Source organism: Ursus arctos, unplaced genomic scaffold (genome assembly GCF_023065955.2).
Source record: "Ursus arctos isolate Adak ecotype North America unplaced genomic scaffold, UrsArc2.0 scaffold_10, whole genome shotgun sequence".
Taxonomy (NCBI): Eukaryota; Metazoa; Chordata; class Mammalia; order Carnivora; family Ursidae; genus Ursus; species Ursus arctos.
The window spans coordinates 56,003,728-56,018,802 of NW_026622764.1; the positions used below are offsets into that span (position 1 = coordinate 56,003,728).

The window sequence follows — 15,075 nt, forward strand, 5'->3', positions numbered from 1 at the left end:
TATCTACTAGTTCCATGTGCATATGATTATATCCTTGTTATGTGAGGCTAATGCTGTTTTTCAGCTTTATTATTAAAAACAAATTATATATTTCACTTATGGCAACCACAAATTCAAAACCTATGATATATACACAAAAAATAAAGAGAAAGATAGCCAAACAAACTCTGTGGAAACTCATCAGTCCCAAAGAAAAAGAGCAAGAGAAGAGGAGAGGAACAGAGAATAACTACAAAAACAACCAGAAAACAAGGAACAAAAGAGCATTAAGTACATACCTATCAATAATAACTTTAAATGTAAATGGCCTAATCCTCCAGTCAAAAGATATAGGGTGGTGGAATGGATAAAAATACAAGACCCTTCTATATGAGTCTCTACAAGAGACTCACCTTAGACATAAAGACACAGACTGAGAGTAAAAGGATAGAAAAATGTTTACCATGCAAATGGAAGCAAAAAAAACCAAACAACAACAACAACAACAAAACAAAGCCTGGGTAGCAACACTTAAATCAGACAAAATAGACTTTACAACAAAGACTGTAACTAGAGACAAAGAAGGGTATTACATAATGATAAAGGGAGCAATCCAATAAAAGGATATAACACTTGTGAGTATCTGCATACCAAACACTAGAGCACCTGAATACATAAAGCACATATTAGTGGATATAAAGAGAGAAATTGATGGTAATACAATAGTAGTAAGGGACTTTAACACCCCACTTACATCGATGGATAGATCAGGCAGGAAATCAATAAGGAAACAGTGTCTTTGAATGACACTTTGTAACAGATGGACATAACAGATATATGTAGCACAGTCAATCCAAAAACAACAGAATACACATTATTCTCAAGCGCACATGGAACATTCTCCAGAAAGGATCACATATGAGGCCACAAAACAAACTTCAATAAATTTAAGAAGATTGAAATCATGCCAACCATGTTTTCTGATTATAGCAGTATGAAACTAGAAATAAATCACAAGAAAAAAACTGGAAAAAACACAAGCATGTGGAGATTAAACAACATGATACTAAACAACCGGTGGGCCAACAAAGCAATCGAAGAAACAAAAAATTCATGGCGAGAAATGAAAATGAAAATAAGATGGTCCAAAATCTTTAGGATGCAGTGAAAGCAGTTCTAAGAGGGAAATACACAACAATACAGCCCATCTCAAGAAACAAGAAAAAGCTGAAATAAATAACATAACCTTACACCTACAGGAATCAGAAAATGAAAAACCAACAAAGCCCAAGTTGAGTAGAAGAAAGGAGATAATAAAGATCAGAGCAGAAATAAATGGCATATAGAGACAAAAAAAAAATAGTAGAAAAAAATGAATGAAACCAAGAGCTGGTTCTCTGAAAAGATAAACAAAATTGGTTATCCCTTAGCTAGACTCATCAAGAAAAAAAGAGAAAGGACCCAAATAAAATCAGAAAGGAAAGAGAAGTAACAACTGACACCACAGAATTACAAAGGATTATAAGAGACTACTACAAAAAGTTGTATGCCAACAAATTGGACAACCTAGAAGAAATGGATAAATTCCTAGAAATATAGAATTTTCCAAAACTGAATCAGAAAGAAACAGAAAATCTGAACAGATTAATTTTTAGTAATGAATTTGAATCAGTAATCAAAAAACTACCAAAAAATAAATGTCCAGGCCAGATGCATTCACAAGTGAATTCTACCAGACATTTTAAAAAAGAATTAATACCTGTTCTCCTCAAACTATTCCAAAAAATAGAAGAGGATAGAAAGCTTCCAAATGCATTTATAAGGCCAGCATTACCCTGATACCAAAACCAGACAAGCACCCCACCGAGAGAAAGAAAGAAAGAAAGAAAGAAAGAAAGAAAGAAAGAAAGAAAGAAAGAAAGAAAAAAGCACAGGTCAGTAACCCTGATGAAGACAGATGCAAAGATCCTTGACAAAATATTAGCAAACTGCATTGAACAATATATCAAAATATCATTCACCATGAGCAGGCGGGATTTATTCCAGGGGTGCAAAGGTGGTTCGATATTCACAAATCAGCAATGTGATACACCACATCAACAAAGCAAAGAATAAAAATCGTATGATCATTTCAATAGATGTAGAAAAAACATTTGACAAAATTCAGCATCATTCATGACAAAAACTCTAAACAAGGCAGGTTTACAGGGAACCTACCTCAAGATGGTAAGGCCATATATGAAATACCCACAACTTACCATATATCCCATATGATAAATAATATGGTGAAAAACAGAGCTTTTTCTCTAAGATCAGAAATAAGACAAGGATTTTCACTCTTAACACTTTTATTTAACATAGTACTGAAAGTCCTACCCATAGCAATCAGAGAAGAAAAAAAATGAAAGGCATCTATATTGGTCAAGAAGAAGTTAAAGTGTCACTACTTACAGATGACATGATACTATACGTAGAAAATCCTAAAGACTATACCAAAAAAACGACAAGAATAAATGAATTCAGTAAAGTTTCAGAATACAAAATTAATGCACAGAAATCTATTGCATTTCTATACACTAATACTGAAGTAGCAGAAAGAGAAACAAAGAAAACAACACCATTTACAATTGCACCAAAAAGATTAAATACCTAGGATAAACTTAACCAAAGAGGCAAAAGACCTATATCTGAAAGCTATAAAACATTGATGAAAGAAATTGAAGATGACACAAATACAAAGATATTCCATGTTCATGGATTGGAAGAATTAATATTGCTAAAAGGTCCATGTTTCCCAAAGCAATCTACAGATTCAATGTAATCCCTATCAAAATACCAAAAGCATTGTTCACAAACGAGAACAAATAATACTAAAATTTGTATGAAACCACAAAAGACCCCCAATTGCCAAAGCAATCTCGAAAAAGGAGAACAAGATTGGAGGTTACCCCAGGTTTCAAGATACACTACAGAGTTGTAGTAATCAAAACAACATGGTAGTGGCACACACACACACAAACCCACATAGATCAATGGAACAGAATAGAGAGCCCAGAAATAAACTAATGATCATATGGTCAATCTGTGCCAAAGGAGAAAGGGGAAAAGACAGTCTCTTTAATAAATGGTGCTGGGAACACTAGACAGCTACATGTAAAAGAATGAAAGTGGACCACCTTTTAAATACCATACACAAAAATAAACTCAAAATGGATTAAAGACCTAAATGTGAGACCAGAAACCATAAGACTCTTAGAAGAGATCACAGGCAGTAATTTCTCTGACATCAGCTACGGCAACGTTTTTTCTAGGTATGTCTTCTAAGGCAAGAGAAACAAAAAGCAAAAAAAAAAAAACAAAAAAAACACAAGTAGAACTACATCAAAATAAAAAGCTTCTGCACAGCAAAGGAAACCAGCAAAATGAAAAGGCAACCTAGTGAATGGGAGAAAATATTTGCAAACCACATATCCGATAAGGAGTTAATTTTAAAAATTTAAAAAGAACTCCTATAACTCAATAGCAAATAAACAATCCATTTAAAAGGTGAGCAGAAGATCCAAATAGACATTTTTCCAAAGAAGACATACAGATGGCAATGGACGCATGAAAAGATGCTCAAACTCACTGATCATCAGGGGAATGCAAATCAAAACCATAGTGAAAATCACACCTGTAGAATGACTAGAATAAAAAAGGCAAGAAATAAGTGTTGGTGAGGATGTGGAGAAAAGGAACCCTCATACACTGTTGGTGGGAATGTAAATTGGTACCGCCAACTGTGGAAAACAGTGTGGAGGTTCTTCAAAAACTTAAAAATAGAACTACCATATGATCCAGTAATTCCACTATTGGGTATTTACCCAAAGAAAATGAAAACACTAATTTGAAAAGATATATGCACCCCTGTGTTTACTGCAGCATTATTTACAATATTGAAGATATGGAAGCACCGTAGGTGTCCACTGATGTATGAATGAATAAGGAAGATGTGTTACAGTTATCTAGATCTACATACACATACGTACAAGGGAATATTATGCAGCCATTAAATATATGTACACATATACTTACAAGGGGATATTATGCAGTCATTGAAAAGCTTAAGATCATGCCATTTGAGACAACATGAATGGACCTAGAGGATATGATGTTAAGTGAAATAAGTCAGAGAAAAACAAATACCGTATGATTTCACTCATAAGTGAAATCCAAAAAAATAAATAAAAATCAGAATCAGAATCAGACCTAAATACAAAAAACAAACTGATGGTTGCCAGAGGGCAGGGAAGGATGGACAATATGGGTGAAGGTTAGTGGGAGATGTAGGCTTCCTGTTATAGAATGAGTGAGTCACAGGCAATGAAAGGTACAACATAATGAGTAGTGATACTAGGGAGAATAGGGATACTGCAGCAGTGCTGTGTGGTGGCAGATGGTGGCTACACTTGTGGTGAGCACAGCATCATGTATAAACTTGTTGAATCACTGTGTTGTACACCTGAAACTAATGTAACATTGTGGGTCAGCTATACTCAAATAAAAACAAAAGAACATAAATTATATGGTTCAAACAAGGACAAGCAGACTAATAGATTTCTGATTCTAGTATATATGATAAGCAGACTTTACCATATATCAGTAGAGATCTTAATTAGAATTCTGATTATTAATGCTGTAACTTTTTGCTAATTGTTAGGTGAATTTTTAATGAGGAAATGTGAAATTTTAATTGGTTACTTACCCATTGAGTTATGAAGAATTAAGTATGGGTGAACTTAAAATTTTCCTTTGCCTTCTTTAAACGTGGACAATGGCAAAAAATGTTCTTTCAGGCATATAATTCTTTAAAAATCTAAGAGACCAGCTCAGTGTATGATTAAATTAGCACTGTTAGAATAAACCCCTAATGACTGGAATTTTGTTGTGGTTCTAGGGTAGAACAAACCTTTGATTTGGTATTTCTGATAGCTCAGAATGATCTGTGTTCATCTCTGCACAGTTATATATGACCTTCATTACTAATTTGTATTTTATCTTGACAGAATCTTAGTATCAATTGGTGAATCATTTGGGGTGAGTATTTTCTTTCTATGATATATAGGGCATGCACTGTAACTGTAAAAGAAATTGCAGATTTCTGTAACTTGAACTGACAAATAACTATTATTCAAACACCTCAGCAAGGCATGTTGCATAGAACTTAGAAAATAGATCAATAGCAGACTTATTTTCAAATCAGATTTAATTTCAAGATATACTCGTAATTGGTGAATTTCAAAGAGGTTTTCTAAACATCCTTTGAGATTATATAATACATTACATATATTTTTCCAAGCCATCAGTTCCTTGTCACTTGAGCCTCTACATGGAACCACTCATTACTCACAAATGTCATCTTGCTTCCCTCAGAGCAAGAAGAGAGAGAGGGAAAGAAGGAGGTATGGAGCAAAATGGAAGTCACAGTCTTTTTGTAACTAATATTGGAAGTGATATTCCATCACTTTTGTCATATTTTTTCAGAAGCAAGGTAACACTAGGTCCAACCCACACACTCAGGGAAGAGAGGATTATACAAGCATGAAAACTAGGAGGTGAGGATTAGTGAGACCCATTCTAGAGTCGGCCTACCCCACTGCTCCAAATATGATTAGAGAAAGATACTAGTTTGTACACTAAAAGACCAAGTGTTAAAATGTATGTTACAAATAGTAAATGCTGTGACATTTAGCTCAAGGTAGGCTGCAGCTGTCAGGGTTCACAAAGGACATGTGTGACCACGTTAAGTAGGGTTGGATCTGGATACGTATAGAGTAGTGGTCCTCAAACTTTTCTGCTTGCTATAACCTCTAAAAGAATTGAGAAAATGTTATATGAACTTACATATTTTAAAGCTGATAACTAAAAATCTTATAAATTTAATACATACACAGGAATTTAGTTTCATATTATATATGTGCTCTAAACTTATTTCCATCAAAACATGTTTTTGCATTTAATTTTTAGAAAATTGCCTTCTTTAGGGGCACCTGAGTGGCTCAGTCAGTTCAGCATCTGACTCTTGATTTCTGCCCAGGTTCTGATCTCAAGGTTGTGAGATTGAGCCCTGCATCGGGCTCCACACTCAGCTTGGAGTCTGCTTGAGATTCTCTCTCTCTTCCACTCCCTCTGCCCCTCCCCCTGCTCATGAGCACACACACTCTCTCTCTAAAATAAATAAAATCTTAAAAAAAAGAAAAATTGTCTCATTTAATTTTTGGAAAAAGACAGCTCAATTAGTAAAGCTAAATCTCACTGTCAAATCAGTCAGTCAAATGGGACCTGGTTTCTACTGATAGTTTGGCTTCATTTTTTAGTTCAGATGAACATGTTCCTACACATCTCTGAGGTAATCCCCTCACTCTAGTCCTAAGGTAGGCAAATAAGAAATGGAAATTTTCCATGTGCTTGTCCTTGGGTAAAATAAGGTATTACGTCCCCTTTGGGATTTATTACCAAAGCTTTCTTGACTTTGCTGTGACAGGATTCTCCCTCAAAAGATACAGATCTCAAATCATCTCTAGTAATAAGGAAAGGACTCGAAATCTTTTGATATCTGATTTTTTATTTAAAAAACTATGAATTAGCATTTCAATAAATACTATATCAGTAATGGTTTAAAATATATAAACTATATGACTTGTCAACATAAGATCCATAAAGTGAGTCCAAAATTATGATCGACTAGACATTTCACTTCTTATTAGATTCTTATGATATTCTCCCTGGTTATGCCCTCAAAAAAACAAACCAAACCCACAAGGTTCTGGAAGGCCATTCCAACTTTATATGCTTCTGAGAAGGAGCCCAGGTTTTGGGTGCAGGTGAGTTCCAAAAATGAGGAACCAGGATTTTGAGAGTAGTAGTCAGAGTTGTTGGAGGAGGGGGGAGCCTCATACGGAGAGACAGGACGATATTTAATTGGGCAGAGTTAGGTGTAGTTACACTGATGCTAAGATTTTTCCATATCTCATCTGGTGCAATAAAGCAGAAAATTAAAATGCAGATATTTCCTCTGCCTGATTTTTGATACCCCTCCAACTACAATTAAGGGTTGCTAACTACAAAACGCTGGCATTTAATGATTTAAAATAAAGAATTCTGTAATTTGTAGACTTCTGAGAAGTTCCAGAAAATAAACCAGATGGTGTGTAACAGCGACCGTGTGCTCAAGAGAAGTGCTGAAGGCAGCAACCCTCCCAAACCATTGAAAAAACTACGCTTTGATATTGAAGGATCAGATGAAGCCGATGGAAGGTAGGAACAGCTGTAGAATGTTTTTCCGTAGCTGAGCTGCTCATGTGGAGAAGCCAGAGTGCCAGCTCTACCCCTTTATACCAATTTTATTTCAAAATTGTGGAAATTGCTCAAAGAAATAGGTATGTATCCCAGAGTTAACACCATTTAAATCATAGACTATCTACTAAAATTCATTGAACGTATCCGATGTTAACAATCTGATCTTTTTTTTTTCTTTTTTTTTTTTAACAAAGCCACTGATGAAATTTTGTTATGATTAACATTAGATTTTTAAATGCTTACTCTTGGAAAAAAAACAACTACGGTGTTTTATAAGAATCACTGACAAAATGCAAAAGATTATAAATTTGTGATGGTTTGTATTTTAGATGGTTTATAAGCCTTTGAAATTAAAAGCTACTCGCTAAAATAAGTATACAGTAAGTCATTGGAACCGCTATAGTTATTGAAAATTTCAGTTTTCCATCTATACATATACATATGAAATATCTTCTCTTTTTTAAATCTGTAGTAAACATCTCCCAGGGGAGTCCAAATTTCAACAGAAACTGGCAGAAATGAGTAAGTACTTATCATTTCACCCTACATAAATGAAACCATTGTTTATATTGCAAAAAGCCTTTTCATATTTTAAAGGAATAAATATATATAATTCCCTAAATTAGCACGCTCGCTTATGCACTTAAAATGTAATCCAATCAAGAATGTACTCTTTACCCACAGACATTTGTGGATTAGATGTATGACGCAAAATGAAGGTCATCTTTCCCTTCCTAAAATCTTTAGTGCAGAAATACTAAGAAGTGAAACCACATCTTCAGCATGAATGGCTGTGGTTAGAAATACCTCAGGAGAGCAAAACTATAATGAGGAACTCTTTCAGAGCATTGGATAGAGGGAAAGGTTTTAAAAATTAGCATATAGGAACATCATCACCCTTATTTGAAGAATAATTTTTTACTCTGTTATTGAACTTCTCTAATTTCAAGTTTTAAAACAATGTCAAGCAAAAGTTTTCTGTTACCGGAGATCAGAATTTTGCTAAAGAGCGCCGTCAAATCATTCTCCAAGTTACACAGAGTGACGTAAATTTGGAATATTAAGGCGAATGGGATCCTATCCTAAGCGCTCTGAGATGATCCAAGATTAACCGAAGGAGAGTAGATGGAAAGTACTTTAAGAAGAAGGCGAACACTTGCCGACTGCCCCCGGGCTGTCCCGGGGAGAGAGCCGTGGTGGTGAGGGTGACGTTTCCTGACCCTCTGCAGCCGGACCCATCCACAGGAAGAATGGCTGGCACCGGGAAAGAAGACACGTATTTTGGAGATAATAAGTATTAAAACTATTAGTCCTAGGTCATAGGCCATATCAATCGATATGATATGTTCAGAACAATACCAGCTGAAATGTGACTTTTTAAAAAGGGGCTTCTCTATAAACATGTGCCCATAAATACTAAGTATTTAAAGTACAAAGTATTTAAAAGAATGCTTTTGATTTTTTAAACAAATTCTTTCTATGTATATTATTTTGAAGAGAACAGTCAACACTAAATATATCAAGAGTTTGAATTTTTGATGAGAAACGCATCTCTGTTCTGGATTTTACATTGACTGATCTACCCGTTTGAGCTCTGAAGTGGTTGTGGCATCTCCGCTCAGTACATGAAAATAGACGCAAAGCTTCTGACCAGAATGAGGCCTTGAAAACATTTGGAAGGATTTTGAAGCTCACAAATATCCATTTTAGAAGGAGCAGAAAGTGTAAAAATATGTATGTGTTTGTAGAGGAGAGTTCAGTTGCTGTGGTGGGTACATTTGCCAGTAGCGTCCTTCGCCCTGTGGTGAATTCCCGATGCTGGGCTGGAGTTCAGGGCCTTTATGTGGCTGCAAATTGGAGAGAAGCAGCAGGAGTTTGGACTCCTAGGGCTAAGGAATTCTTCAGTTTTCCTCAAAGAATGGCATTCAAAAAAGACCCATCACACAGTGCTAGATTGCTCAGGGGGGTAAGACATAGAATTAATCTTTTCTTTCTTTTCCGAATGTGAATTTGTGCTTCTTTGAAATGAAGAGCCTCTGCCCACCACTAAAATCAAGTTTTTTAAATAACTTTTTTTTTTTTTAAGATTTTATTTATTTATTTGAGAGAGAGAGAGTACAAGCAGGGGGAGCAGCAGAAGGAGAGGGAGAAGCAGGCTTCCAGCTGAGCAGGGAGCCTGATGTGGGGCTCGATCCCAGGGTCCTGGGATCATGACCTGAGCCGAAGGCAGACGCTTAACCGACTGAGCCGCCCTTAAATAACTTCTTTTAAAGAGGTTTCCTGGTTTTGTCTATGCCGTAATTAATACTGTACCTTTAAAATGTTCACGTCGAAATTAAATGAGCCGTGAGCTGCTGTCTTTGCAAGGCGTCTCCAAGCACAAGGGAGTTGCTTGCATCGTGAAGAATACCGCTCACTTCAGCAGACCATTCTGGGCCAGCCCAACATTCTGCTCTGCCACCGGGCCAAACTCAACCTCAGCATCTCTGCAGCAGTGGTCTGCAAAGTTGGGCACACCTGGGAGTATATGAGGCCACCTTTTGGGTGCATAGAGAAAATACTAGAATTTCTATTTTTATCTCATCTATTTTTCATGTTTGGGCTATGCGTGTTTTAGAATTTAGACACAAGCATAAATGGTATGCATATACACATACAAATTTAGTGGTACATGCTTGGAAAAGAATTCATGATAAAAAATTTGGAAACCACTGCTTTGCCAGGCCCTGAACTCCATCGATTTGGCACAAGAGTAACATATATGGCAGCCCTTTGTCAACTAACACCATCAGTGCTATTGACATTTCTTCATCCTCTTTCCAGCATCTACCCGAACACGAATGCAGAAGCAAAAAATGAACGATAGCATGGATACCTCAAACAGGGAAGAAAAATGAGGGTCCCGTGACCTCTGTGGGCACCGCGTACACCTCTGGCCTCATGGTCTCTCACAGATCCCACTGTGTGACTCTCCCAGTTTCTGTTTACGGCCGCATTGAATACGTATCTTCAGCTTTTCTGGTGGATATCAAGTCTGCGCACGGGCTTGCGTGTAGTGTGCGTGCAGGGGATTCCTAAGCCACTTGCAATGTCGTAGTCAGTAGAATATACTTGTTATTGCACAAGATTGAAAATCTTGTGTAAATACTGCCATTTAAAAAGTTGTAGCAGATGTTTCCATTTCCAAAGTATCATTGCTCTGCTCTGCAAACGGGGAGGATGCCCTGGGAGTGGCGGTCCAAACAACCCAGGCCTATTTGAGTACTTTGTCTTTTCTTGTGGCATATATGTGATGTTTGCTGTTATTTTTATTAATTTATATTTATATATTTTTTTAATTTAACATGAACGCCCTTAGAATATGTGTCCTGTCTTCCAAATGCAATTTGGCTGACTACTCCCCCTTCACCCAAATGATCCTGAACTCTTCTGCTAAAACAGATATTAGAAACTAGAAAAAAAAATCACTAATTTTTACACATTAGATTTTAGTTTACTAATGGAATCTGATGTACTGTGTGCTTGTTTTATAAATTTTAGTTCTTAAACACAAGCAGAAAACAAAGTATAAACAAATGATGGTGTCATACTACTGATACAGATTTCATACCTCAGGATTTGTAAGAATTTATTGATCCTTTTCTTCATCCAATTCATGCTTTAAAATGAGAGTTATTCGTAGTACTCTTGGTTTCTATACCATTCAGATCACCGAATTCACGAGGTAGCCATCTAGTACTTGGAAAATCAAGTGTCCAGCTGGAGCTTTGCTTGGAGGGCCCTAAGACAGTATATCCCAAGTGCACTTTCTAATGTTTCTGGGTCCTGAAGAATCAAGATTTAAATAATTTCATTCCACAAATAGACTGTTAACTACAGGAGCCTTAATTTTTTCTTTCTTAGAGGTTTGTCTAATTGCATCTCAGCAATTACTCCGCCCTCCTAAATTTGGGAAGGGGCGTCTTCTCTGGAGTTGTACATGTCTTCCATGTATGTTTTGAACTGGCAGTTGTCTATCTATCTTTTTTTTTTTTAAGTCAGTATGGTCTAACACTGGCGTATTCAAAGCCACATCATTTCTACTCCAAAATTGCAAGTAATCAAAGGTCTTTGGGTTAGGCATTCACGTTTCTATCTGGTTTTGTGCAAAAGCTTCAAATGAAAACAGCTGTGTTAGAAAACGAGGCGCTTTCCCCCGACACCTAAAGGTGTATTTAAACTATCTTGTGTGATTAACTTATTTAGAGATGGTATAATTTAAAATAGGTGATATTTAAGGTAGCATCAGCTAGCTTTTAGGAAAATCACTTTGTCCAAACTCAGAGTTCTTTTTAAAAAGAAATCTGGTCTTATTTGTTAGAAAATGAAATTTTATGCTCAGTTAAGTTTCAAACTTATTTTTGGCAGTTATAACAAGGCACTAGGAGCTTTCTTCCATTTCCTCATTAATTTTTGCATGAATATCATAAAAATCAGTTAGCTTTTAGGTCAAGGGCTACCATATTTCTGGATCTTTTGCTAATGGAAGTTCACATTAGAGTTAGTGCCAGAATTTTAGGAACTTCAGAGATCCTGTACGGGGATTTCTTAAATAAAGCTTCAGATATTGCTTTATCGCTTTTTTGTATTGGTTAAAACTGTACATTTAAAATTGCTATGTTACTATTTTCTACGATTAATAGTTTGTCTATTTTAAAATAAATTAGTTGTTAAGAGTCTTAATGGTCTGCTGTATTCTTTGTATCAAGTGCCCTAATGTTCTCTTCTATATCTGAGTTCTCTCCTGGTATCTCATCCATTCTTAACCTTTAATCGGCTTCATATGCTGATGATCCCCAAATACATTTCTCCAGCCTGACCTCTTCATGGAGTTCAGAGCCCTCACAGCCAGCAGAACTCTTGATTCTCACTCTCTGCCCCCACCCCCTGAATTACCAAAATAGAAATCAAAATCAAATCAAAGTACCTTGTTTCTACCCTACTCTTTCCCCATTTTACTAACTACTTACTTGGTCAAGCCAAAACCCAAAGAGTCATTTATCTGCTTTTGTTGAGACCACTGTTTTAGACGTCTACCTGGTCTCCATATTCCCTCTCTTTCCTCTTTCCCTTTCAACTGAAGAGCAAAAGTGATTCCTTTAAAATATAAACTGATTCACATCGCTAGTTACCATGGCCTGGGAAGTTGCCTCTCTTCACGTCTGCATCCTCCTCTCGTGCTACTTCCTCCCCGCTCGCTGCGCGTTAGCCACACTGACCTTTCCTCCCATAATACCAAGCCTCTCCCTGCCTCAGGGTTTTCTATTTGCTGTTCCTTCTGTCTGGAGTGCTCTTCCCCCAGAATTTTGCATAGGTGGTTCCTTCCTGTCTTTCAGGGCTCATCAGCTCGGGGGCCTGCCTTGACTACACAAGCTAAAATCCTTACTCTGTATCATCATATTAGTCTCCTTCAGAAGTGTAACAGCATTTATCACCATCAGAAATTGCCTTGTTTAACATGCCTACTGCCTGTCTACTCATCCCGGCATCAACCTCCCTGCTCAGCTGGGAAGCATCAGTCTGGCTGGTCTTTAGAGCTCTAGCACCTAGAAGAAGCTCATATGTAGCCAAAAAAAAAAAAAAAAAAAAAAGTATTTTGCATATTTTTCCAAGTATATGGAGACAAATAATATTCTCTTCCTCTTTTAATATGTCATATACTGAGTACCTACCATGTTCCAAGCACAGCCCTAAATGTAAGGGATACAGCAATAGATAAATAGAGCCAAGATCTCCATCTCTGTGGAGCTTCCCGTCTAATTGTAGTTTCAGGGACAGGGAGCAAGTGAATAAATGAACAATAGTGTGTCTGGTTGTATTAAGCGCTATGCAGAGAAGCACAGCAAGGAGGCTAGGGACTGCCAACTGGAAAGGAATTTAAGAATGTAAGACAGGGCAACACTGCCTGAGATGCTCTTTGAGCAAAACCTGGAAAAGGCCAGGGAGTAAGTCATACAAGGATGGGAAGACAGTCTACAGAGAAGAAAAGGCCGTGCTTGGAGGTGGGAATACACCTGTGTGCTCGAGGGCAATAGGGCGTCAGAGAAACATAGACAGTTGTGAGAGATGGAGTGGGGAAGCCAGAATCTCTGTTCATCTCATGCAGAGTTTATATATCAAAGGCCTTGCCTGCCAAACATCCCATGTATATACATAGAGACAGACAGAGATATAGGTATCGCAAGTCCACAGTCTATTATCTGCAGTTCTGAAATAAAAAGCTTAAAAACCCAAGTGGTCTGTGTGTTTGGTGACAAAAATTATGTGGCATCAAAACCATATCTAAGCCTTTATCCCACTTAGTCGGAACATTCTTGTTTCACTACAAAAATATTAATACATTGATTGGGGCTCGGCCCTAGGCCCGGCCCGGGTATTACATATTAGGGAGTGTATGTACTGTACGGACTAAACTCCAAAACATGAAATGTATCTGGTACCAAGGGTTTCAGATAAGGGAATACCTCGAATTTAAGTAATAGGATTTCTCAAAAACAGGGCGGAAAATGACATTCTCTCCTCCCAGAACAGCGGCGTGTTTGTTCCTGAAGGAAGAAAGGCAAAGAGCTTAGAGCAGGAGAAGCAGCAAGCATACCTCCGCCGACCGTAGTTCTGTCGGATGGGAATCTGACGTGATGCGAGGCGAAATCAAACAGCCTTTATGACACTTGAAGTTTTTAGTCGGGATTAGATAGAAAATTAATCACTTCCAGAGATCTAGTATTCTAGCAGTTAATGCTCTTTACAATAAAAAGGACAAGTTCAAATTCATATATTTGTTTACTTCTTATGACAGTTTTCTGGTGCAAATGGTGGGGAGAAAAACCCTATGTACTATTTCTATTACCGTCTGGACAATTTCAAAGAAACTTGCCTGTCAAAGCATATTTTTGTTCCTCATTTTTGGGCTAGCGTCCATGGCATTAGTAATGATTCATTCAGTAGAATTTTCCTTTGGACTAAATATGTATTTTACAGGACAACAGGAATCCTTGCCTTTCGAAGTAGCAAATTTCTACCACAAGGATAGCATCTTACATAGAAATATATCTTGGTAACACTGTATAATGTCTGAATGGATTTAAAACAAGCTCTTTTAATATGAAGCTGGATATTCTCAGAAATCTTTTTCTGTGTTGGTTATTTTGGGAGTATACTTATATACTAGCATTGGCATATAAGATAATGACGGTTTAATATAAAAGTTAAATTTATGCCACAGACCAACCTCACTTATTTCCTCAACAGAAAATGTCATGATTTCAATGGAATGTAGTGAGAGAAAATCAGTATGGTTTATGTCTTTATGCTTTGGCAAAGACTGAATTAGAAATAATAGATATGATTTTTCATTTTTCTTTGCAATCTTCCCAACCTATCTGTGGTTAACAATAGCACGGGGAGGGCTAATAGAGCAAACCAAAACAAAAAACAAGACAAGACTATGTAGTTTATCATTGTTGCCTTTCGTTATCACTGGTCAGGAATCCTGCCTCTAAATAAAAATCACGTTTGATCCGGAATGGCTGGCAATTTCTTCAGGTCTCAGCTGAAGAACATTAACCTTTAGTTTTAAAAAGCATTAAATAGTACCTTCACAAACCTCTCTCCGCAGAGGATGGTATTCCTGTGAAATCTTAACCCTTCTCTGTACGTCGTATTGGAATTATACTGGAAGCACTTAATCATTGAACTTCCTTGTGTGAGCAGAGAGGAAAC

General features: G+C 36.9%; 1 protein-coding gene across 1 annotated transcript in view; it reads left to right on the forward strand.

Annotated features, from left to right (window-relative positions):
* The window catches only part of RB1 (RB transcriptional corepressor 1), a 151,878-nt gene extending 139,839 nt beyond the window's left edge, over nt 1-12,039 (forward strand). Inside the window, exons 24-27 of the mRNA XM_026493268.4 lie at nt 5,025-5,055; nt 7,133-7,275; nt 7,790-7,839; nt 10,141-12,039. Of these exons, the coding sequence (XP_026349053.1) occupies nt 5,025-5,055; nt 7,133-7,275; nt 7,790-7,839; nt 10,141-10,214 (298 nt within the window). The 3' untranslated portion in view covers nt 10,215-12,039. The remainder of the gene's footprint in view (nt 1-5,024; nt 5,056-7,132; nt 7,276-7,789; nt 7,840-10,140) is intronic.
* The last annotated feature ends 3,036 nt before the right edge of the window (nt 12,040-15,075 follow it).